The 27,599-nt window shown below is 37.2% G+C and overlaps 1 protein-coding gene across 4 annotated transcripts in view; it reads left to right on the forward strand.

Annotated features, from left to right (window-relative positions):
* Positions 1-27,599, forward strand: part of smoc2 (SPARC related modular calcium binding 2) — a 220,189-nt gene that overhangs the window by 50,450 nt on the left and 142,140 nt on the right. For all 4 annotated transcript variants that reach the window (XM_039738220.1, XM_039738219.1, XM_039738221.1 and 1 more), the window contains exon 2: positions 3,636-3,801. In XM_039738220.1, the coding sequence (XP_039594154.1) occupies positions 3,636-3,801 (166 nt within the window). The remainder of the gene's footprint in view (positions 1-3,635; positions 3,802-27,599) is intronic.

Consider the following 27,599-nt stretch of genomic DNA (forward strand, 5'->3'; position numbering starts at 1 on the left):
GCTGTAAGAGGCCACTGCCATTAGCGAATAGCATTGCCATGAAGGGGTGTATGTGCTCTGCAACAGTCTTTAGGTAGGTGGTACATTTTAAAGTAACATCCACATGAATGCTATAACCCATGGTTTAACAACAGAACACTGCCCAAAGCATCATGCTGCCTTCACTGGCTAGTCTTCTTTCAATAGTCCATCTGCTACCATCTCTTCTTCAGGTAAATGACACCCATGCACTTGGCCATCCACATAATCTTAAAGAAAACATGATTCATCAGACCAGGCCACCTTCTTCCATTGCTCCATTGTCCAGTTCTGATGGTGGTCAGCATGGGCACTCCAACTGGGGGTAGCAAGCTGCCCTGTGTGTTCTGACACCTTTCTCTCATGGCTGGCATTGTACAGTATTTGTCAGCAATTTGTGCTACAGGAGCTCATTGTGGGATCAAACCAGACAAGCTAGCCTTCGCTTCCCATGCACATCAATGGAACTTAGATGGTAATGACCCTGTCATCAGTTCACTGGTTGTCCTTCTTTAGGCCACTTTTTTTAGGTACTGACCATTGCATTTTGGGGGCACTCCACAAGATCTGTCATTTTGGAGATGCTCTGACCCAGCCCTGTACATCACAGTTTAGCACTTGTCAGAGTTATTTAGATCCTTATGTTGCCCAATTTTCCTGCTTCCAACAGATCATCTTCAGTAACTGACTGTTCAAATGCTTCCTAATATATCCCACCCTTTAACAGGTACCATTGTTATGAAACAATCAATGTTATTTAAACAGCGAACTGGGGGAAGTCATGTACCGAGAAGGCTGTCTTGGCTAGGTAAGGTCACGCCGTAAGCAACTAGCCAGGATACCAATCCATACACATCTTCCATTACAATGTGTATATATACATAAAACATGCCATTGTGATGGAACAGGGGCTCAGTGAATGTGTTGGAGTAAATGTAGAGGATGTAGACAGACCTGTTCTTTATTATTGATGTATTCCAGACAGAGCATTTGTGTGTCATTATTTTAATGTAATTTCTTCTATGTTTTAAGTCTTTGCAAATGTTTGCATTGTCTTTCTGGCTTATTATAGTACTAGGGTGTTGTACCATGTTAGCCATTATGAATGTAGTGAGAAGTCAAAGAAAATGACACCTTTTATTGGCTAACTAAAAAGATTACAATATGCAAGCTTTCAAGTCAACTCAGGCCCCTTCTTCAGGCTTATTATACAATATTATCTATGTTCAGTATCATTCATACATATTTGGGAAATTCAATTTACTGTTTACTATGTTCATTGTTATCAGTGTTACTTTTTCAATCATTTTCTTTACTTTTTTTAATTACTTGCTTTTTCTAACATTCATCCTGTGCTGGGAATAGAAAAATGTACATAGTTCACATAGCTACAAGTAATGGTTAGATTTCTCAAGCCTAATAAATCTAATTAATAGTTGTCAAGGCATGGCAGCATTTGAACACAAGGCAAAAAGAAACCATAGACAGGTGCAATCCCTTTGCAGCAGACCAATTTAAATCACATCTCTCTATATATATATATATATAAAATTCAATGTCTGTCTGTCTGTCTGTTTGTCTGTCCACTTTTCATAAGAGAACTACTTAACAGATTTAGATCTTTCTTTCTATAATTTTGCAACTTCTCTCATCGCGTTATAGTGTTATAGTTCGGTAGTTTGGTTGTAGCACTGATTTATTCGTGCGAATCCGAAAAGTGGCTGCGGGCCGTAGAGGAGGCGGGACTTCAGGAGTAGGGAGCTGGGTGGGGCCATCCTCACTCATGTGCCAAACTCTGTTCAAGTTGCTGTACCTCTCGCCATGTGATGTTTTTGAGAGAGGGATCACAGATACGTGTTTTAGGGTTACCTGCTCATTGGCAGAGATATCATGGCTATGTGCTCTTCTCCCCACGCGGGAGACGCTCTCCCATCTGAGCGGAACAAGATCAGATACGGTGGCAACGTTTGATGTTGGAGCATACCTACCTTCCGCTTGGCCAGAGATACCTTGCCAACTCTTTACAATTTTGCCAAATAAATCACAGCTATATTCTCACCCCTGATAGCAAAACTAAAAATGTTGTTTATCAAGAGGTCCTCAGAAATGAAAGCTATCAATGTAAATTCTTCTTAATACAAATGATGACTTTTTATTTGTCCTGTTTCACTACTGCACGGGCAGAACTGCATGGGACAGATAGTTCTATGTATGTAAAGTAATAAACCTTAATATATATTAGTAGTCATTTCATTATACTGTACATCTGATGAACCCATTACATCAGCCATTCTATACAGTAGTGACAAATGATGCTTAGATAGAGAATGAGCTGAAACCATCACTGGTGTTTGATTAAGAAACCTAAGAATACGGGAGCAGATTTACATATGGACTATTTTAAGTCAGTGGCATAGCTAGAGTTTGTGCTGCTCGGGGCAGTGTGGTGCTTCAATATGCCGCCCTCCAACATATCTAAATATGTTAACCTATTTAAATAGAAAATTAAAATGATGTATAGAGAAAAATTAAGATAAATTTTGCATTGATTTATTCATATATAGAAAAACAGCAATCATTTTTCACATATTATTATTTATAAGCATCAACTAGCCAAGAATATAGTATAGATGCACTGATAAGCTGTGTTCTAATTATTAGTTTAATATAATTACGCTGCAAAAACCAGAACCAGTGTAGTGTACAAGTGATAGGTGGAGGTGTTTTCTGCGCAGAGCAAGAACGCATTTGCATTGATAATGAAACGAAATTATAAATTAGTTGTTTATCTTCCTAGAAATTATTATCAGTGTAATGTTTATGTTTACTTTTGTTATTGCCTTATAAATTTCAACTGCTGTGTCTAATGTTGTCACAAAAGGACAGTCTGAAAATTACTTTGTAGCATTTGTGGATAAAAATCAGAGAATTTAACTTTTTTCATTCATGAGTGATATTTTTCAGAACCCTGCTGCTTACGCATAAATTGTACTGAGCCCTTTGGCCAATAATGCTGCCCCCAAAAATTTGCTGCCTGGGGTGGACCACACCCTCAACCTGCCCCTAGCAACACCACTGCTTATAGTCAGTAATTGCCATCACTTCTTTAGGAGACAGCAGGTTTCAAAACCTAGTTTAGGAAATGAGAACCTGAAACAGAGAACCTAGTATGGAACACTGACTTGAATTATTTAATGGCATGAGATCTCTTGTGTCTATTCCATTATTGCAGACAGTACATTTTTAGGAGTATTGCCAACAGTCAGCATGTCCTGGGCAATTCTGTATTCTCCTCCAGTATAGAGATGTCTGAGACATACACTGCTTTAGCTAACTTGATGTGCACAGTACATAAGAAATCTGGGAGCTAACTGATATATTAAATAGGCAGTCTGCGTGGTTTTTCAAAAATTAGCTTCAAAGTACCATAATCTTCTTGTTTTAACATTACCATTTGTTAATACTGAGAGAGTCTTTGAGGAGATAATGTCTGTTACATCCTTTGGTACTATTTAGCACAAAAAAACTGGTGTGACAGCACTGGAGGAATGAAACCAATTGCTGTTCTAACAGACTTCATTCATTTGTTAATTATATATTTTCTTTTTTTATATCAGTTTCTGAGGGTCGACCAAGACAAAGAATGCAATGTGGAATGTACAGGCTCACCGCAGAAACCACTTTGTGCTTCGGATGGAAGAACCTTTATGACCCGCTGTGAATTTCAGAGAGCCAAGTGCAGAGACCCTCAACTAGAGATAGCTTACCGGGGCAGCTGCAAAGGTAAACTCCAAGAGACCAATCTGATTTTTATTTATTTTAAGTTGAAAAGTATCCTATGCTGTTGTCAATTAGGTGTTAAAGGGAAGAAATTGGTAACATAAAAATAAATTGAAACATGTGATACTATGATTGTTGCTGACCATATTGGGAGAAACTCCTTAAATAAGCAATGAATCCTCATCAGGTTTGTGCACATACAATTTTGAAATATTTTTTATCAAGGCAAAAACCTGAATTTGTATTTATATGTCTTTTGTAGATTTAATTGAATTTTGTCAATTTTCAAATGTCTATAAATGACATCTATTTAGTTTGGCGAGACATTTTTGTTAAAAGTGTCAGTGCTTTGTTGAAGGTGTTCCATCTTGGAAGGAAGCCACGTATTGTTGGTTATCATACCTCATTATGCCAGATAAATTTAGTATTAATGTCAGTGTTTTTTTTTTTTATTGGAATACATTTGGACACATTGACTTAGGAAGGCAAAATGGTGTGGCGGTCAGTTAGAATTGCTGTGCTACGGCTGAATCACCCACTGATGATTGTCTGTTTCCTCCTTGTCTGTGTGGGTTTTCTCTTGTTTTCCTCTTGTATCCCAAAAGCATACGTTGGTAACTCTAAATTAGACTTTAGATTAGCGTTTGGCTGTGTGTGTATTTTGTGATAGACTGAGATCTCATCCAGAACTGATTCCTGCCTTGCACCCAGTGTTGTTGCAATCGGCTGTAACCCCAGCAACCCTGACTGGTTTTATGAAGGTTCAAGGATATTATATTGGTCCACTTTAGCATGCCATTGCAGGCAGTATCGTCTGTTGTCTTAAGGGACTGGGTTGTTAACCTCAAAGCTGTCCACCTCTGACTTACTCTGTGACCCTGAGCTAGTCAGTTAACCTAATAGTAAAATACACACATTGGAGATAATTTAGGGTGATGCTCATCATAAGAGGGCACTACACACAATGAAGAATTTTTGCTTGACAGTGTCAACATAGCAAATATCTGGAACAGAGCTCAAATTTGTAAAAATTGTGGTTATAAGTGAGTTGGTAAAGTTCCTTGATATCTCACAAAGGTTATCACATAAAATGGAAGCACTCTGTCGACACCTTATCATTATGAAAAATAAAATAATAATTGCATTTTGAAGTTAGTTTGTTAAATAATTTAATGAGGGTAGGGACTGTAGCATAATGTCCATATCTGCTTAGGCTTTCTCCAAAGAAATAATGGTTAAATGGAGAGGACGCTGCAATTTGGCCCCATATACTGTAAGCGTGGGCATGTGAATCAGCAGACCCTGTGACAGGCTGGCACTTATTTCAGGCCTGGTCCCATAGAGCTGAATTAGATTAAGCAGGGTTTGAGAATATTATATTACATTTTACTTTGTAGGTTATATGTTCTGTTAAACATTTAAAAATATATATATGATCTGTTTAATCTTAACTACAAATGAACTGTTCAAGTATGCCCTGTGACTGCTACATTGCCCCCTTATGACAAATAAAGTACAATCTTTGTATGTATCTTGATAAACTTGAAAAATAACAATTCAAGGGTTGGAGTACCTCCCAGGTAAATCCCAACGTAAGAGAAAAATTAAATGAAAACAAACAGCCACTGCTGTAGTTCAAAGTCTGCCTTATTCCGTTAGCGTACAGGAGCGCTGTCTCTTCTGGATGTAGGCCCCAGAATGAATGGCCACTTTCTGTGACTTATCTGTATATATAGCTATTGCCATTGAAGAAGCAGAGCTTCTGGGGCTACACTGCAAGTAATGTCAGGTGTTGCCCTCTGGGCGTTTCCTCCTTGGAGCTGCGGAAGGAAAAGAAGAGGAAGTTAGTGGCAGCATCCTCTCTCATCCCAGGGTGGAAGTGCTTATCTCACAGAAGCCGTAAACAGGTCACCTACTCGAGCGTGTGTGACAATATCCATTTACTGCTATGAATGGGCTAATCATAAATACTGTGTTTTCTGATATTGTGATGTGGCAGTATTATTTCTTGGTTAACTATACAGTAAGTATCTTCAAAATCCATTTGTTATTTTCATTTTAGTTGAACAGAATGAAAATAAGAAAATAACAGTGCGGTAAATACACTTTTGTTTCACTGCAAATGTGCTATTTTCAGAATCTGAGACTCTTCAGTGCATGTAGGTACATTCCTGTCTATGTCATTGTCATTTCTGTACATGTGTAATGTTAGAGGCTCCAGTATTTAAAACAAACTTTAAGATATCTCCAAAATGGAGTTAGAAAAGGACTGAATATGTTAACAAGAAATTTATATCATAAGATGTAAATATTTGTTTTAGGCAACATATTGTTCAGAAAAAGTTTACCGAATTTATGTTCCTTGATCTCAGTCAAAGGCTATGTAAGAGTTTCACTGCTCTGCACTACTTTCTTATGTTATCTATTTAACATTCATACAATTATCTTTTGAAGACTTTTCCAGCTGATACATTTACATAATTTTTGGTTTGATTATATTGATCCGTAAAAATAATTTTAATGAATAAACTTACCCTGTCTATAAAAGCGCTTCTAGACTTCTGTTAGCTACAACTTGAATGAAGTGTTTATATTTTTAAGGTATTGACAAAATAAGCAAATACTAATCACTAATAACTTTCAAATAAAATATTCTAATTTTTACTGACTTAAAGAATTCAATGTCAGCTGATATTTATTCCAAAAATTTTAACAAATAAACTCGGATGTTGACGAGTTTTGAAATAAAAGATCTGTTTGCAACCTTACCAAATTGAATCACATACCAAATTGCACATATATAAATATTAAGGCAGATGGCCAGCACATGGGGCACTACCTCTCCTGCATTGCTAGATGGCAGCCACCCTAGTGGCTGCAGCACCATGGACTCTTTCAGGGTTTCACTGGAGATGGAGTCCTTCACCTCAGCTCTGTTGGGTTCTGTGGGTGCCACCAGCTTACATTGCTTTAGGAGCCAGAGTCGGGAGGACCATGAAGAATGCTGGGAGGAGTGGAGGTAGAGGTGGAGAAAGAGAGAGAAAGACAGAAAAAGAAAAGAAGAAGAGTAAAGAAAAAGGGGCTTTGCTGTGTGTTGCTTTGCTAGTACTGTGCTTTGTACAGGTGGGAAATGCTTAGAGAAGAGTTTCCCACAGCACAAAAAAGCCTTTGTTGCAGAGACTGGTACTTGAGCCTGTCTGAGTCGGGTTTGGGGAGCTGGAATGCCCCCTTCAAGTCACATTTTATATTCAGGATGAGTCAAAATTATGTTAACACTAATTTTTATCTCGAGCACACCTTTCCAGGTCGATGGATAGGTTGTGGTGGACCATTGCCATAACCTCCACACTCTCCTGATTTGACACAATGTGATTTCTGGTTATGACGTATGGTGAAGGAGGATGTGTATAGTAGGAAAGTTCATGATATCAATGACCTGAAGGACAGAAAATGGACTGTGGTAGCATGTATTCCCTGTGAAATGTGTGTCTGGGCTTTAAATGGTACTGTTGCTCATTGGTTTTTGTGTGTTGATCATGATTGCGAACAGGTTGAGACATTCCTGTAAATCATCTTGCAGATATGAAGTATGTTTTGTGAATAAATCATTTCCACCATTCAAACGTTAACATAATTTTGACTCACCCTATATATATATATATGTATGTATATGTATGTATCAGATTCATTCATATTCAACTTTTGTTCTGGTTTGACAAAAAGGTGTTATATATGTGCAAATCCATGTGCAAATTGTACTGAAAATAACATTTTGCCAGATTGTTGAAAGGCATGTGCCATTTTTTTTTAGTATCCATTTATATATCACTTTAGGTTTTTCTTCTTGATAATAATCTGTTTCACATTTTGTCAGTTATATTTCTCAAAAGTTTACTGCAATAAAAACAGTGAACCTTTGTAGAAGCTTCTCTGCTAGTTTTCTGACCCTCGGGGCATTGCTTGAATATTTGAATGCTTTCTTTTTATTGAATTTCTCCTGGGAAAGCATATCTATAAATCAATCAGTATGTCAATTATCACACATGCATGCATGTACATATACAAAACTAGCAGCTGAAACTCATCTCATAGATGATATTGCCCAGAGATCTTGAGTTACTGTACAGAATAACGTGCAACAGGCCAATGACTTGATTTGACAGCCAAAAGCAAGGTAGAACAGGAAAATTAACTTTGATTCATGAGACCAGGGAAGAAAAAAGCATTCCTAATGCCTTTCAGATGAGGCGCTAACTCAGACCTCTTATCTTGAGACTGCTTTACTGCCTGTGGTACCTTGTCAGGTTTATATCTTTCTTCCATATTCCCAGAGAAAAAAAAAAAAAACTTTTAGCACATTTATAACATTCAGGGAAAGGTGGTGGATGCAAGGAAGAGACATGGGAAGGCGCTGTTTCTTCTCCTTATCAGTGATTTTCTGTAACCACTAATCATTGATGTTACATGATCTCTGTCTGCTGCTGTGTAAGATTCTTGTATTTCAGTGTGCATGTACTTTCCAGACAGACCTAAAATAGATTAAATAGTTTACTAAAACAAGGCTTTGAAATCAATATAGTGAATAGCAGACTGTTCCATGGACTTCAGTTTGCATGTTCTCCTTATGTGTGTGGGCTGACACAGGTTGTTCTGTTTTTCCCCACATTGCTGAAAAGTGTATGAGAGATTAATCAGCTACTCTGTTAAATCATGTAGGTGTATGCATTGTGCTGTTTCCTATTTTAAAGCTTATGCTCTCAGGATATGAAATCCCTCAGGGTTAGGTTAGGGTTATGGTTATACAGAAATCACAATAAAAAAACGGGGTAATGGTTTAAAAAAATAACAAAAGAACACTTTCAAATTAATCACCTTAATGAAATACTCAGTCATCAGAGCTGCAATGCAATCATTTCCATCCAACAATCTTTTTTTTTGTACATCTTCAATCAAGTTAGGAGCTTGAGGAACTGAGGCTTAACCCTGGATCTGTTCTTTCACTGATGGAAGCTGGAACACCAAAAGGTAAGGGAAAGGATCAGGAAATCAAAATATAATCAGAAAACTGGCCAAAACTGGGAATTCAAAAATGAAAGGAAAACACAATATGACAAGCAAGAGTCTAAGTTGAAGAAACAAAGCAAAAAATTGTTTAATAAGATAAGTAAGAATTCGAATGCAAAAGCACTTTCTTTCTCTTTCATAGAGTATTTCCAGAATCTTAGATATTGTTCCCCAGGCAGTGCCTGCATATAAAGCAATATGTTACTGACATCACAATAAGCAATGATTGAAACCAAGCTCCTCACAGTGACTCATGTCATAATTTCAACTTTTTCCTTAAAGTAAAAAATGAGAAACTAATGACACATGTTTTTGACTTTGAAAAGCATCAGTAATACACCAAATACTGCCAGAAAAAGTACATAATGAATACACATAAACACACCGGGAGAACAAAGCAGTGGTCAGGTATAACAAAGAAACCCAACAGACAAAGTCAGACAACTATTCCAATCCAGTTAGCTAATACCAGGGTGGCAGGGAGCTACAAGATATTTCAGTGGCTCTTAAAGTTCTCATTATTTTTGGAATATTTGTGTATATGCCTTTCATAAGACTCTGCAGTTATTTTTGCATTTCTATATAATTTGTTTATTTTTTCTTACTTTCAAATCAGTTATGTTTTTATCTGTGTTATTTGCAAGGTCGATTTGGTTTATGGTTGCTACCATCTTGATTATCTCTATTACATTATTTGCACCATGTGATGTGTGATATCATGGCTCTAACAAGGTCATAGGATTTAAATAAAATCAAATTTAGGCTTAGCTACAGAAAAAAAAATTCCAGTTACAGTCAGGGCATTTTTCTTCATCCATTTTTGACAATGAATTCTGCATCATATTTTGGTTTTGTTTTATTTATAAAGTTTTGAACAGGCCTCTTCATCAGTTACCTTTTTGTTTTGATCTTTACACCTACTTGTCTAGTGATCCTTGTCTTTTTTAATACATCTGCCCTCTGAACAAGCCATTTTTTTCCTTTGGATTACAATGCAACTTTAATGCAGGAAGCAAGTATGGGTCAGCAGTCAATCACATGAATTGTCACACAGTACCAATTTACTGATACTTGAGAATATGAAACACCCACTCAGTACTATGGCCATCAGACCACCCTAACCCTTGTAGTTTGACTCATTACAAAACCAGCTCATCCTTGAATTTATCATTCCACAGCTAGTGAGTAGAGCTTGTTAATTCTACCACAAAGTACTAGCAATTTATTATTGACTACAATCCATTAATTACATAGTATGAAGTTGAACAGTCCCTGCTGTTTATATTGTACCACATTAATTCAAATGTGTCAGTTCAACTGTTTGATACAGGTGCATTAAAAATATCATGAATCCATTGGCTTACTTTCTGATGTGATTTAGTCCATGACTGGCTTGTGGTGAAAACTGCAAATACTGTAGAATTGATGTTTAGTGCACTGCATGACAACTTCATAAACATATCTACTTCCAAATTACAGCCCCTAATTAATTCAAAATAGCAATTTTTTATAATATGGCAGAACACCAGTGTATATGGAGAAGCCCACACTGACATGAGAAGAACATCTAGGTGACACGCATATAAGCGATCAGGTAAGGAACCAAATTATGGTCAGTGAACTGAGACAGCAGCAGTAACTCCAAGCTACCTTAGTTACAATCTGTTTTTGGTTATTTTCAAATCTATGCATTTTTTATTTGTTGGCTAATCTGATCCATTTATCTTATGCATGATCCAGCTATTGCATATGTTTCTTTTGTTAAAGGAACAATAAAAATTGATTTTTGACAGATTACAGTTTCTAAATCTCAAAATTCATTACGTCTAAAGGAAGAACTTTACAATCTTAGAAATTTCTTTCATACTTTCAACTGAGGTTTTTTTCCCTTCTACCTATAATTGAAGTGTCACTTTAAAACATAAAATTGAACAATTTTAACAAAATTTAACAAGAATGAAAGGTAATTTTCAATATAAATCAATAAATGTATGGTATTAAAATATAACACAGTACTTTAGTGAACTTTTGTGTTCTTTTTTCTTTGATATTATGTGATCCATAAAGTTAGAGTTATACTTGAGATCTTCTCTTTCCCCTTAAAAGTCTTTCCATTTGTCTATATTTTATTGTATTATCAAGTTTTCATTCTGGTTTATTTGGAAGTTTTGGAAAAAAAGACTGCTTTGTGAAAAGGTTTAGCTTACTTTAAATCTATGACACGTTCTTCTTCTTTTGGCTGCTCCCATTAGGAGTCGCCACAGCAGATCATCTTCTTCCATATCTTTCTGTCCTCTGCATCTTGATCTGTTACACCCATCACCTGCATGTCATCTCTCACCACATCCATAAACCTTCGCTTAGGTCTTCCTCTTTTCCTCTTCCCTGGCAGCTCCATCCTTAGCATCCTTCTCCCAATATACCCAGCATCTCTCCTCTGCACATGTCCAAACCAATATAATCTCGCCTCTCTGACTTTGTCTCCCAACAGTCCAACTTGAGCTGACCCTCTAATGTACTCATTTCTAATCCTATTCATCCTTGTCACACCCAGTGCAAATCTTAACATCTTTAACTCTGCCACCTCCAGCTCTGTCTCCTGCTTTCTGGTCAGTGCCACCGTCTCCAACCCATATAACATAGCTGGTCTCACTACCATCCTGTAGACATTCCCTTTCACTCTTGCTTATACCCATCTGTCACAAATCACTTCTGACACTCTTCTCTACCCATTCCACCCTGCCCTGCACTCTCTTTTTCACCTCTCTTCCACAATCCTCATTACTCTGTACTGTTGATCCCAAGTATTTAAACTCATCAGCCTTCGCCAACTGTACTCCCTGCATCCTCACCATTCCATTGACCTCCCTCTCATTTACACACGTTTTCTGTCTTGCTCCTAATGACCTTCATTCCTCTCCTCTCTATAGCATATCTCCACCTCTCCAGGGTCTCCTCAACTTGCTCCCTACTATCGCTACAAATCACAATGTCATCATCAAACATCATAGTCCACGGAGACTCCTGTCTAATCTCATCTGTCAACCTGTCCATCACCTTTGCAAATAAGAAAGGGCTCAGAGCCGATCCCTGATGTAATCCCACCTCCAACATGAATGCATCCATCACTCCTACTGCAGACCTCACCATTGTCACACTTCCCTCTTACATATCCTGTACAACTCTTATATACTTCTCTGCCCCTCCCGACTTCCCCATACAATACCACAGCTCCCCTCGAGGCATCCTATCATATGCTTTCTCCAGGTCCACAAAGACACACTGCAACTCCTTCTGGCCTTCTCTAAACTTCTCCATCAACATCCTCAGAGCAAAGATTGCATCTGTGGTGCTCTTTCTTGGCATGAAACCATACTGCTGCTCACTAATCATCACCTCACTTCTTAACCTAGCTTCCACTACTCTTTCCCATAACTTCATGCTGTGGCTCATCAATTTTATCCCCCTGTAGTTACTGCAGTCCTGCACATCTCCTTATTCTTAAATATTGGCACCAGTACACTTCTTCTCCACTCCTCAGGCATCCTCTCTCTTTCCAAGATTTCATTAAACAATCTGGTTAAAAACTCCACTGCCATCTCTCCTAAACACCTCCATGCTTCCATAGGTATGTCATCTGCACCAACGGCCTTTCCATTTTTCATCCTCCTCATAGCTGTCCTTATTTCCTCCTTGCTAATCCCTTGCACTTCCTGATTGACTATCTCCACATCATCCAACCTCTTCTCTCTCTCGTTCTCTTCATTCATCAGCCTCTCAAAGTACTCTTTCCATCTGCTCAACACACTCTCCTCGCTTACAAGTACATTTCCATCTTTATCCTTTATCACCCTAACCTGCTGCTCATCTTTCCCAGCTCAGTCCCTCTGCATATAACTAGCACAACCATATCTGGCAAAGAGAAAGGTCAACTACCTAAAATTGTTGTCAAAATACATAAAATTCCTAGGCTCCCTTATTTGTCTGCCAACGTCTGACACGTTTATAAGAGCGTTTTCTTTTTTTCATGATTTCGCTACCATTTCAGCTTCTTTACTACAATTAGACAAAGTTTAATGTTACCGATTGATTCACCATTTCTTTTTCTAACTGCAATCATAATAATAAGGTAGGAAAGAAATAGGGTCTTAAACCTGTCAAACTAATTAAATAATGCCTCTAGTTTTAAAACATTTTAAAGAATGCACATCACCATTTTATAGTATTATAAATGACATTTACAGTGTAGAGGTTCTTATTTATTAAAAAAAAATTGGGAGTGTGCTCCCCTTCACTTTCTTGTAAACTGAGATAAAGGAAAAGGTTGTTAGTACCACTCCCAGTTGCACAATATTTCTCAAATATCATATCTCTTTGTTTCTCATCATAACTAACTGATCATATTGATACACAATCATGTATCTCTATTTATAATCAAACTTTATATTAAAATATCTTTGCACGTAATAGGTTAAAAACGGTGGTGACATTTTTTCATGATTACATAGGCATTACCTAAATTATGTGCAAAGTAAAAAGAGATATAGTCACCTAAAAACAAAAAGTGTTAATATTATACAGTATTTGTTCCAACAAATTGCTATAGATAAAACTGCATTTAGCTACATTTAATTATGATAATAATGAGTGAAGTAATATCTAAAAATTAAATGTATTACTAGGAACATGACGTTTACATCTTTATACTTACATTGCATGTTCAATATTTACACATTATTGTTAAACTGATGATCTATAAACTAAAATAAAATTATCAATAGTTATGGAAAGAATATGTTATACTGAATACAGTTTTTAATATTGTGTACACATTTATATTTCCATCCATCCATCCATTATCCAACCTGCTACATCCGAACAACAGGGTCATGATACAAAAATTTGAATGGTTGTTTTAATAAAATACAACTTCCGGTTGAGTAATTTTTCTCAAATTTCATATCTGTTTGCTTTTTATCACTATAAATACCTATAAAAAATTTAAAGCACCTATCTGTAATATTATCCACAGTTTACTTGAAAATATGCGGAAGTATTTAGTTAAAGTTTGACCAAAAGTTGATAGGATTCCTTATTTTTGATATAAAGCAGCTGTACAAAATCTCATTAGCCTAGGTCAAAGCGTTTTCATGTTATCATGTTTACGCACAAACAGATATAATTTTAAAAATTGTATTTTCTGACGGTCTAAAATGTCAAGATTTATCAAAATCTCAAGGTCGATTTTTTTCACTTTTCCTATACTTCCTGTATACTACGTATATGAGAAAGTAAAACCAAACTTTTAATTGGTAAAATACTATATTGAAGACACCAGGGGCCTCATGCATAAATGGTGCGTATGCACAGAAATGTTGCGTAAGAATGTTTCCACGTTCAAATCGCGATGTATAAAACCTACACTTGGCGTAAAGCCACGCACTTTTCCACGGTACCTCATGCCTTGTCGTACGCAAGTTCTCCGCTCGGTTTTGCAGACTGGCAGCACCCAGCGTCAAAGCAGTACTACTGTTCCTGTGTGGTTACCCTTTATTTCTTAGAACAACATTTCTGACACGGCTTTATAAACACACTGAAACTAACCGCATATGGTTTATTAGTGTAATGCATCTGATTGTATTTAACCTGTAACAATATAATGGCCCAGGGAATAGCCATAGTATCCCAATACCATAACTGCTTTAGCGTTGTTACTCTCAAGGCACCATCTTCTTCTTCTTCTTTTTCTTCTTTCAGCTGCACCCTTTAAGGGTTGCCACAGCGGATCATCTTTCTCCATTTTACTCTCACTGCACCACTCAGAGTATTTACAGTATATCACTGTAGCTGAGTGGGGAATCACAGCAGCAGCTGATCGGATAGATAATTATTGGTATACAGCATGAAGCACACGCTGCCAAAGCCATGGCAAAACATTTCAAAGCCTTTCCTGTACGGACCTCACGGTTCAGAAACAGTTTCATCCCAAGAACTATAAACGCACTCAATCAATTGCTCCTTGTAGATCTGTTTGTACTTATAAGTACAATCACCTCACTGTAAACTTGCACTACAGTTATAATATTACACAACCTGCGCCACTTTATAAAATGCATATTTACATATGATGACGATATCATTTTTAAGGTGAAATGCAGCAAATTATGTTGATTGTATTATACAGATAAAACTTTAACTTCATTTAAATAATCTGTATTGTTAATAATTAAACATGTGAGGACATGGTGCTGCAGCCCTAGCAAGTTCACATATTGCTCCTGCCTTGCGCGCTGCATATTTGCTGAGGCTGGTGTGACACTGGAAGGATAGACAGATAGAATAATTAAACACGTACTATGAAGCTATTTCAATGTTCCTTAAAAGTTTTGAAGAATCGTCGTTGTAAGCTTATAGATGGCTTAACGTCTATTACAGAGCTGATTGTGTGGCGATCAGGTATTTGGGGAAAGAAAAGTAATGACAGGAATTGGAGGATAGTACGTTTGAAAGAGACAGTACTTTTACAATAAATTATTTCATCGAAGGTCGCGCATGGCGCAACAGCATCTTGTGTGAGACATGAACAATCACTGCGCCATTGTGTTCTCATGTTTAATAACATGCTTTCATTCCATTCATGAAAATAATATCACATATACATCTCAGTATTTTAATTATCCATAGAGCTGTAATATCACGAATTTAATGGATTCTGTGTCCTGTCAGAGAAAGAGAAAGAACAGAAGCACGTAGTGATTCACACACATAGAGCACATTGAAAATCAAATACAAAAAAAGCATTTAACGTGCTTAAGATGAAGTTTATGATGTTCTACTTTAATGACAAAATAAACTATGTGATTAAAGAGGAAATTTCGAGATTAAAGTTGACATTTCGTGCTTTTTTCCCACTGTGTGCCTATTTTTTTTTGTCTGTACCCTAATAAGCTCAGACGGTGGGCTTCAACTTGATTTATTGTTTAAGGGACAGGAGAAGAAACATCTTTGAAAAAAATAAACTTCATATTCAGGAACACAAAGAATTGGGTCTTCATAGTCAAATGACTAGGTGAGTAGTCAAAGATTAAAAGCAAAGAGTTGTTACTCAGATGTTCTTAATACACAAAATGCATGCAGAGTCTGTAACCAAAAAGTGCACAGCTCTGACATTTATACTGCACATCTCCAGGTGTCTGTGCATAACACCGCAGTGGCAGCTGTAAACAAAAAGCTCCACAAACTGGAGGCATTCATATTTTAAAATAATGACAACACTATGAGGTATGAAATAATTTCTACATCTAGAAAATACTCGAAGTGAAATTGAGTTCTCAAAAGTGAGAACTCTGTGCTTCCAGTGTGAGTGCCTGCCTACTGAAACGAACCTCTAAAGAGTACAGTTAACAGAGTACTGAAAACAACAAGACACAAAATGACTGCAGAAAAATATAGAACATGTGCAAAATAAAACCAGTAGTAGGAAAAGTTTAATTAAAAGACAGAGTCAGGATTTAAAAAAATTGATTAATCATAGCCGATAGTTTTAATTCTGTGCAAATCTGATTTGGTAATGCAGGAAAATGGACACCAACTGGTGCGACCATGTCAGTGCATCATGTTAAAACACCTTGTTATAAATAACACACACCGACCATCTGACCTCACCCAGTCGCAACACATACCAACTAAGTGGCCAGGCCTAGTAATGTTATGATGTAAAAAGCACTTTACATCCTAGATGATGAAAGATTGCTGTTTGAACTACAAACATGGACGGCAAATAAACAAATCATAAAAGCCCAAAGACAACACAAACAGTACCACACCAGATGGCACCTGAGGACTGCATTCTTTAGGTTTTTCAAATTCAGTATCAGTGTCTCATTTTCCAGAGCATGTCCATATATTCACTAACTGCTTGACAACATTAAATCTGTGCTTGAAGATTGTGAAGCCAAGATGATTAGTTTTAGATGGTTGATGTTTGCTGAATCTTATCATGTATTTTTTGGTTGTTTGTCATAAGTATTTTGATATCTGATATTAAAATTATAACTCTGAGGTAAGTGACCAAGAACTCAGACTCAGAAATAGTTGTAGCCTATTAAGCATGAATTGTATTTGAAAGGCAGATAGGATAACAGAAGTATCTTGTCCTTGCTGTGTTAAAAGGTGTGATTCTTGCTGATGAATTAAACCAAAGAAATGTTTAGAAAGATAGCTAACTGAAAGGTACAAATTCAAAAAATGTGTACCGTCAATTCAGAAAATATTTATACCCTTCACTTTCTACAGATTGTATTATATTGTTGATTTAATTTTAAATGGGTAAATTTGACATTTTCGACCATCAATCTACTCTCAGTAATCCATAATGGCAAAGTGAAAATGTGCTTTCAGAAAGGTTTGCAAATTTCTTAAAAAGAAATGTTATGCAGCATAAAGAAAGCTAAGTTATTTCTACAATGTGATTTCTTACCGCTGTATCACTAAGGGAGGGGTATTGCCTTTTTATATCAAATCTATATAGTTTTGGATTATGTAACACGCCACAAATTACAAAGAACTTATTCCAACAAGGGAGTTAGCACCCCCTGTTGGATACAAGGACAGAAAAATATTCATAAAGTAAAACAGAGCTATAAAACAATAGTGTCAAATCAGAAGATAGCTACACATACTCAAACAATTACTATGAAGTGAGAGTATAAAAAACTATTAGAATAAAAGACAGTAAATAACTCACAAATAGTTGTAAGAAAGAGTAAAGCTGTCAAGATGGGTTGTGAGTCAGGTTCTCTTTACCCCAATACCCATCATTCAGGCCAACCTTTACACTACAAAACATTTTCTGGCATTTCCTCTTACGCTTCCCCTCACTTAGTTTCCTTTTCTTGTTCACCTTGCATTGCCTATTTGCTAATTACTCAACTTATTATCATTATTTATTTATTTATTTTTTATCGTTGATATCTTATGTTTCCTGGCAATGCATTAGAGTTCACACACCTTTGCTATTTACTGAAATTGACCGCATGCCACATTCATATGCATCCTACTGGTGGACTTTTCTATACTCTTTAAACAATTTTTGTTGAAACTTCTTTATCTAAATAGCCAGTCATAACTAAAGAGGATTTGACATAAATGAGAAGCACGTTATAAGACAGATTTGAATTAAATGTGCATGCCTAGTTAATCGAGATGGGTCCAGTTGCAGACCTCAGCAACTCCATGATTCAGTAGCTCAGCAGGACAGCCAATTAGATTGTGGGTTTTGGTCAATTGATTTACTTGACTTGAGTCATATAAACCAACAATCTCAACCATAGTATAACCAGGTGTTATCACTGACGTATAATATAAAGCAACAATCTCCTCAATGGAGTGGAGCTCTGGAGGTCTGCAGCTAGAGTCTATTGAGTTAATCACAAAACAGGAAGCCCTGAGAAGCGCTGGCCCTTTTAGAACTTTTAGGCCAGCTTGCCACCCTCTAATACTGTGTAAAAATAAACATTATGTTACTAGTCTTGTTAAAGAACACAAACTTTTTCCAAACAAAAGGCCTTTTGTGCAAATGTTGGCATTTCTTTGGATACTTGATATTTCTTTTAAAGCTTTTTGCTTGTTAGTCAGATGCCTGCATTATAATTTTATTAAAGATAATTTATAACTAAATCAGGGAACTGCATGCAACAACATGATTTGAACTGGCTGCTTGTCTCCTTCTTCTCTTCCCTGTCTTGTGTTACTTTAGTGCAGCGTGTCTTGGAATTCTTTGATTGAGAATATGTGTTGCTATGACGTAATGGTCAGAGACTGAAATGTATAAATAACCTTTATAGTACAACGTTGAGTTCATTGTTAAATGCACGATGTCCGGGTGACAGTGCTATTCTGTGAGACAGAAACCATTTGTTTGGGATGAATCACACTGCTGTTTGGTAAATATAGTTCTTCTACATGCCAGAATAAAAAAAAAAAAAATCAAAGCCACAGACTTCCTCCATTCAGCCCGTTGATTTCCATGATAATTACATTGTTGTGTGAGGTCCACAATAAAGTGATGAACATTTTTGATGACAGTAGATTTCGCTGAGGTAAGGAATTAACCAAGAAACAAAAACCACACTCTTCACCACCAACCGACTAAGCTGCTTTTATGAGTCCAATAATGACAGACATGATCGCTGTTGAAATACCTTCAGTGGCGCAGTTCCACAGTGTTTTGTATTCTCCTCTTTGTATTTTTTTAACAATTGTTCAGTCTCCATGAAGAAAAAGAAAACCAAAGAGAATAATATAATCAACTTGCCTGGGAGTTGATACTAAGGTCATACTAAAGATCACTTCTAAATCCCTAAACACCCCGTATTTCACAGCAGCGTAAGTGCCTGTAATTATATACAGGTTTATATTAGATTCACCTTGATGCAAGCATTACATTGCAATAGAAATGTAAGCAATTCTTATACGCCTCAGTTATGACTGCAGCCTTGTAACCTTTTTGAGTGTTTAGACTCCTTCAGACCGCTATATCTATTATATTTTTTAAATGTAAGACCTTCCCAACTGCTTACATTCTCCAGTGTTTTTTGTTGTTGTTGCAGACATCAGCTTGAATTACAATCCATACCCCCAATCAGTTGTTAAAACCCTCTGTTTGCCATCAACACATTCCTCGTGCACATGTTCCCATCCATGCTTTTCTTGTGAAGTAATGGAATTAACATTTTAATTGCGTTCACGCCTTGTTAGTACAAATAGTGCACTTTGTCCCTAATGATGCTGCCAGATTCTTATTGAAATACATCAACTAGTATTAGATATCGTACAGCATGGCATAGTCAATCGGCTAGTGATGCAAGTCTGTAATTGTGCTCCCAGTGTTACCCCTGCTCTTTAAGATCAAACTTAATAGATTGCTTTTAAATGCAGTACAGTACACTCTTAAAAATACTGCTTCCTTAATTGCATTCTATGGTAATTTATTGGGCTGTATGGTTCCTCATAGAGCCATTGCTTGACAAAGCATCATTCCATTCTATGAAGCATTTTTTGCATATGAAGTTGGTTCTTTGTGCAGAAAAACACCCTAATATGTAGAAAAACAAGCTGAAATCTTTAATGTGTGGTAGGCTACTTAGCAGGACAGTAGCAGATTAAGAAAACCTGAACTTAGCCTTTTTTAATGGACATATGCAGGAAGAGTACTTTTAAAATCATGACTTATTGGTATATTATAAATCTGTTATCATTCATTCATGTTTTTTTCACAGTATGGGGCCTGTTATGGATCTAAATAAAGGATCTTTCTAGAAACGTTAATGTATAATTAATACATCGGGTCTATTTTATATATATATATATATATATATATATATATATATATATATATATATATATATATATATATATATATTGTGGAGGACTGCCGGCCGTGCTCCGGCCCTCACCCCAGGCGCCAGAAGGAGCTCTCCCGACAGCAGGATCGTGCCCCGAGTTCCAGCAGGGCCTTATGGACTATGTAGTGTTTTTACACAGCCCTGCTGGATACCATGGGGACCACTGGGAGTTGCTGTAGGGGGGCTCATGGGCTCTTGTGTGCCCTATAACCCGGGAGTACGTCACGGTCATGTGACAGGAAGGAACGACGTTCTCCCGGGTTGCAGAAAAGGACTGTTTACCCTGACCCGGAAGTAATAAAGAACTATGGGCTTAATTGGACAGGAACACCTCCGGGTCAGGGGCTATAAAGGGACGATGCCTCAGTCCAGACGCTGAGCTATGCTGGGAGGGAGAGGAGCAAAGTGTCTGGGCGAGGAGGAAAGTTTGTGTTGTAGATTTACTATATGAGTAGTGTGGAGAGTGCTTTGTGCACGTTTGGTGAAAGAATAAAAAAGTCTTGGACTTTTATCTGGTGTTTGGAGTCATCTCTGAGGGTTCAAGGGAGCACTAGCGCCCCCTACTGCCACAATATATATATATATATATACAGTATATATATATATATATATATATATATGTATATATATATGTTTTGCTGTCTTGTTGGGTTTAAGCTACTGTATATTAGAACAACAAATGTGCTTTGAGATTTTTCAGGTAAGGAAGACGACAGAAGTTTTTGAAATATTAAAGAGTTGCACATGAAAGACCAGTTTGATAAATGGCTGGCTTAAAAAGTGATTTCAAATTTCTGTTATGACTTGAATTCTTATCTTTGTAATTCTCCTTAGAATCTGTTTGTTATGGGCAAATACGATGGACATTCAAAAAGTTTCCTCACATTTTTTTACTGTATTTATTAAGAATTTCAAAAACAAATGACATCACTTTTCTACATAGTCACCTGTGTTTGCGATGCAATTTCCCAGCTTCCCACCAACTTTTTAATGTATTACTACTCCTCCCGCCTTTAATCGAAACGAAAATATAAAGAGCGGAAACTCTTTGAGGGTCTCTCTTTTATATTATATTATATTATATTATATTATATTATATTATATTATATTATATTATATTATATTACAAGGGACGTTCAAAAAGTTTCTGCACTTTTTTTAACTCTATTTATTAAGAATTGTATCAACAAATGACATCACTTTTCTATATAGTCATCTTCGTTTGTGATGCAATTTTCCCAGCATTGTACCAGCTTTTTAATTTCCAATTACTACTCCTTCCACCTTCACCGTTTTCAACGAAAATATGAAAGCGTGGAAACCTTTTGAATGTCCCTCATATGTTCTAAGATTTTTCAGGGAAGGACGACTGTGGTTTCGAGGTCAAGCTGTTCTACTCATATAACATATAATGAAACTGTACTCTACACATGACAGTAATAAATTAACTAAATAATTAATTCCTTGGAAATAATTGATAAGACTTCACAATTAATTAAACCACTCACTAGCTTGTTTTGTTTTTAATGTCACCAATGGTTTGACACTGTTGGAAATAAAAGAACAGTCTACGTGTTACAGTTTCTTTTTTTTTAGCTTTAGTTTACAAACTGATACCAGTTCTCACAGTTAAACCCTTTACAAAGATATTTTATTTTTAACAGTACAGGGAAATGCTCTGTTTTTCAGGAATAATCTATATATATAATCAACCAAGTCGTCCAACCATGGGAAGCACGACCATGGGGTGCGCACGACGGATCCCTGTCCTCCAACTCTAACCCTCCTCCCACGCCCACCCTCTCTCTCGAGGCATGCGCACTGCCTGCTCATGTGCCCGCCCCCAACACCTCACCAAACACATGTTTACACACTGCATACAGCAATTCCCATCCACGACAAATATGCTTCTTCTTAGATGGTCCTGCAGCAACAGGGAAAACCTTTGTCTACAAAACCCTGATTCATACCATCAGAGCTAGGGGAGACATTCCTACAACCGTAGCACCTAAAAAAAAAAAAATTCTTTACATTTATATAGCGCTTTTCTCACTACTCAAAGCAGTCAACAATTGCCGGTTAAGGGCCTTGCTCAAGGGCCCAACAGAGCAGAGTCCCTTTTGGCATTTACAGGATTCGAACCGGCAACCTTCCAATTGCCAGTGCAGATCTCTAGCCTCAGAGCCACAACTCCACCCACAGCTACAACATTGTTACTGGGTGGACATACTGCACATTACGTTTTTAAAATACAGTTGAAGCTGACTACTACTTCCACATGCCACATCAAACCTACCTCGCCACACGCTCAACATCTTATACAATCCAAATTGATAATATGGGACGGGGCGCCAATGACACATGCATACGCATTCCAGGCAGTTGACAGGTTATTACGTGACCTCACGGGTGACATGCAGCCATTTGGAGTTAAAACAATACTATTGGGTGGAGATTTCTGACAAATACTCCCCGTCATTATGCATGGCTCCCGAGCACTTACTGTCACCAGTTGCATTAACAAGCAACCTTTGTGGCGTCACATGCATGTACTTACACTGACGACAAATATGAGAGCTCTTCCTCATGAACAATATTTCGCAAAATGGCTCCTCGATGTTGGAGACAGGAAAAACGGAACAGCTGTAACATTACCTTCACATTGATTTCCTTTTAATTCTGATCCCGTTCAACAACTTTATGGCGACAACGACTTCTCAACTGTCACTCCGGAACAACTCAGTACGCGAGCTATATTAAGCATCACCAATGAAGACTCACTACACCTTAATGAACAAGTACTGAAACTTATCCCTACCGACGAAGAAACTTTCACCAGCGTTGACTCCATCGTCACAGACAATCCCGCAGATCAACTTTCATTCCCTGCAGAATTTCTTAATAGTCTTACTCCCACTGGCATGCCCCTGCATAAACTCATAATTAAATTTGGTTCAGTTGTCATGCTTCTCAGAAACCTCATGCCAGCAAGAGGTCTCTGTAATGGCACTAGACTGACTGTTACCAGCATTCACCACAATGTACCGGAGTGTAAAACTATCGCAGTTCCTACCTCACAAACTGCCCTTATTCCCTGGATTTCCCTGACCCCATAAGATTCAAATTTGCCTTTTAATTTTACATGCAGATAATTTCCTGTTAGATTAGCCTTTGCAATGAAAATTAATAAGGCACAGGGCCAAACTTTCAAAAAGATATGCCTAAACCAGTTTTCAGTCACGGACAATTGTATGTTGCTCTCTCCAGAGTTCCATCTTTTAATTTACTCACAGTCATATCCTCAAACTCACCCCATTTGGACAACTGTGTCTTTCAGGAAGTGTTCACCCATCAAAGAATAATTATGCGGCGTATGCTACGCCGCGGGTCAGCTAGTACCTAATAATAATCTAATACCTAACACCCATCTTTGAAAGATGAACGACAATCAAATGTGTTTATGGACAGACGTTTGTGAGCCCAGATACCCCGAAGAATCAAAGACAGAGGCTTCTGCAGGGCTGGTTTATAGCTTATCCCTCGATGTCAAAATAATACATTTGTAGTTGGGGTAGGCCAACGATGAGTGGCTCCTGTGTAACAAACATTGTGATGTAACTATTCATTTAGTTGATTCAATGTTCAGAACCTATATAAAGTATTCACCCATTTCAAAGTTTTCATATTTTATCATTATACAACAACACCAAATCACAGTGGATTTAATTTGGATTCTGTGATACTGAAACAGAAAAAGACTCTTTAGTATCATAGTGAAAACAGGTCTTTGCAAAGTGGTCTAAAATAATAACATACATAAAACCAAAACTAGTAGATCATATACTGTAAGTTCTGGTAATCACTTCAGTTTTTTGCATATAAATATGGTAGCTTTCCAGGATCCTGCATCATTAGAAGCCACCTTAATTTTGCATTTAATCTAAAGTGGAGAAATAAATCATTAGAAAATGTAGAAATGTTTCAACTGAAGGTCAAAGACAACACCTAAATCTTGTGTGAATTTTATGCACACAAGAAGTGCAAACCTTTTCCACCTAGTAAAAGAACTTTAGTTTGTTCAGAATTTAAACAGAAATAAGTTTCCTCCGTCTGCTTTTATACAGTAACCCAGCTAATTGAAAATATAATTGAGGAAGTATTATTTAATTTGATACATACAGCAGAGTGTCATCATCTTGAAAATGAAAGTTAATAAAGCATACCATTATCAAACCTGTTTAGTCCCAAGTTTCCTGAAAATTAAAATGACTCCCTGACTCCTGCAAGACATCCATTAACTTCTCGAAAGATCCGCAACAAAAGCAGGTTTCCATAGAATGGATAATAATAATAATACATTTTATTTATTTGTAGGCGCTTTTCTACATGACTGGTCCTCTCCCAGAAATCACTTGGGAAGTCTGAATCTAATGCAGAGTCTAAGTGGCCACACCTACTGCAACATTGTACCTCCAACATATACATAAAAACAATTGATTTTAGCAACAATATCTGAGAAACACCATGCCTGAATGCTGACGGAAAAGGGGGAATACCATTTTTAAACCTCCGGACATAATGAAAATAATTTGATAAGCAGAAGTTAATCAACAAAGAACTGACTGACTAAATTATGTTATGTTTTTAGATAAATGCACTGATCATACTTTAAGGGGAAATCATTTTAAGACTGAGGGCAATTACCAAGAGGTTTAGTTGAAACAGAAACCTTGACAACCTTTAAGAAGAAGCTAGATGAGATATTGGGACAGCTTAGCTATGAGTCAAACAAAAATATTTGTTGGACTGAATGACTCCCTCTCTATTGTCAAATGTTTTATTTTCTTATGGTTATACAAAAATAATAATATAACTGCAGTTTGCTTCAAATAACTAAGCAATCCTGTATAATACTTTCACATTTTACTATATAGACAATACAATGGGCAAATAACAACTATTTTGTGTAAGACAGTTGCATAACGACAGCATGTGATGAAGCTGAGGTCTGTGCGACTCGGGCACAGTGGGTGTGTGAGTGGCTGAAGAACTGGCAAGATGCGGAGTGATTGGTGTGAAGGTGAACCTAGTGCTTAATTACTTAGCTGTTCCACATTGGCACTCAGATATTAATTAGGAAACCAGTGGATAAAAAGGATCCTGAGCAAGACAGGAAGGTTCAGATTGGAAAGAAAAAGAGATAGAATCGGGAATGAGCCAGCACAGTGGGGTGGTGTCAGAGTGATCAGTGGCTCATGAGGGAGCTAAGGGAACAGCGCTCCTGGGTTGATCATTTCCTTGCTGACAAATCATGTGGAGCAGTAGGGTGGGGGCAATTGATTGGCCTCCTAGGTATCCCAGATACACGGTCCTGCAGATGCCGAAGGAGGTAGCTGAGATGGGAGCCAGAGAGAGGGACCACAGCTGTCGGCATCTCCACCCAGCTGCAAAACCGAAAGGCAGAAGCAGCAGTGAGGAGTCATGAAAACCCAATGCTTGCTTGGTTTTACTGTTGAATTTTATGAAATGTATTTATTGCTTTTTAACCTCCAGTGCAGCACTTGTTTTTATTTATTTATGTACTTAGTTAGTTATTGGATGGAGCACTGCCCTTTTGGATTTGATCAGAGTAAAATCACATTTTCACTCTTCCTCTTTACATCTACTCTTGACTATAAGTGTCCGCATTGCACGGCTCATCCCAGTTATGTTATCAATGTTTTCGGGTTCAAAGATGACGTTGTAGCTGGAGCTAATTTGGACCATCATACTTCACACTAGCAGACTGGTACATGAATTTGCACATGCGCCTTAGTGTATTACAGTATATGCACAATTCATTACGAAGGAGATTCGATCTCAGAGGATTCTTTAACTGTTAGAGAAACTAATGAGAACCTTTATTTATATTGCAGTGTTATACAGTCTTATTTAAATAATTATTTAGACACCTTAAGATATTTTACCCATTTCTAAAGACAAACATGAACTGCCTATTAAAAACAAGTAAAACTACCTTGGAGCAAAATAATGTTTTTGTATGAGTCTGCAAAGTGATTTTTAAAAGTGCATAATGCCAGTTTTCACATAATTGCACTTACATTACATCAAATTAATGGTTTTTACAGACCTGCTAGAACATGGATATTTTGATCAGCTTGCATGTTTTGGGATTTATATCTGTTACTCTACTTTTAAAGATGCAAAATGGCACAGGAAACCAAAATTGAGACATCCTCCCTATGCAGGTATTGTAATTTTGTTTCATAGCTAGTAATTTGCTCAGTGGTCGAAGACAAAAACACCTCGAAAGAAGAATTATCCTAACATGAAAGTCATATAACAATATAAAATGCATTTTGTACGGTGCCTATAAAATGGATTCACCCCCTTGGAAATTTCCACATTTTATTATTATACAATATGGAATCACAATGGATTAAATTTGACGTTTTTGGTACTGATCAACAGAATATGTGAATAGAGAACTCTGTAAAATGTTCTAAAATAATTACAAATATAATGCACAAAATAATTGATTGCATAAATATTTACCACTCAAGTCAGTACTTAGTAGCTACACCTTTAACAGCCACGATAGCTTTGAGTCTGTCTGCTCAGGTCTCTCTCTACAAGCTTTGCACATCTGGACATGGCCATTTTTCTCCAGTCTTTTTTGCAAAGCTGCTCAAACTCTGTCAGGTTGCAAGGGGATTGGGAGTGAACAGCCTTTTTCCAAGTCCAGCAACAAGTTAACAACTTTATTGAGATTTATACTCAGACTCGGCCACACTAGAATATTTACAGTGTTGTTTTGAAGTCATTTCTGTGTAGCTTTGGCTTTCTGATTGTAGTTGTTGTCTTGCTGGAAAATAAATCTTCTCCCGAGTCACAGCTTTCTTGCATATTGCGTCAGGTTTTCCTTCCAGGCTTTCCTTGCATTTTGTTACTTTCATTTTACCCTAGCAAGCCTTCCAGGGTCTTCTGCAAAGAAGCATCCCCATAGCTTGATTCTGGCACCAGTAGGTTTTACGGTGGGAATGGTATTTTTTCAGAAATATTCAGTGTTTGGTTTCTGACAAACATGGTGTTTAATCTGATGGCCAAAAGGCTTGATTTTGGTCTCATTAGACTACAGAACCTTTTTCTATCTGAATTCAGAATCTCCAATGTGCTTTCTGGCAAACTCTAGGTGACATGCTGTGAGTGATATTTCTCTTTGCCGTTCTCCCATTAAGCTGTGACTGGTGAAACCATAGACATAGAATTACTAGACGCCGCATGACCACCAGCCTCGTATGTCAACGTTGCCAACATATTGCGAGTGGCACT

The sequence above is a fragment of the Polypterus senegalus genome, chromosome 16 (assembly GCF_016835505.1).
Source record: "Polypterus senegalus isolate Bchr_013 chromosome 16, ASM1683550v1, whole genome shotgun sequence".
Classification (NCBI taxonomy): Eukaryota; Metazoa; Chordata; class Cladistia; order Polypteriformes; family Polypteridae; genus Polypterus; species Polypterus senegalus.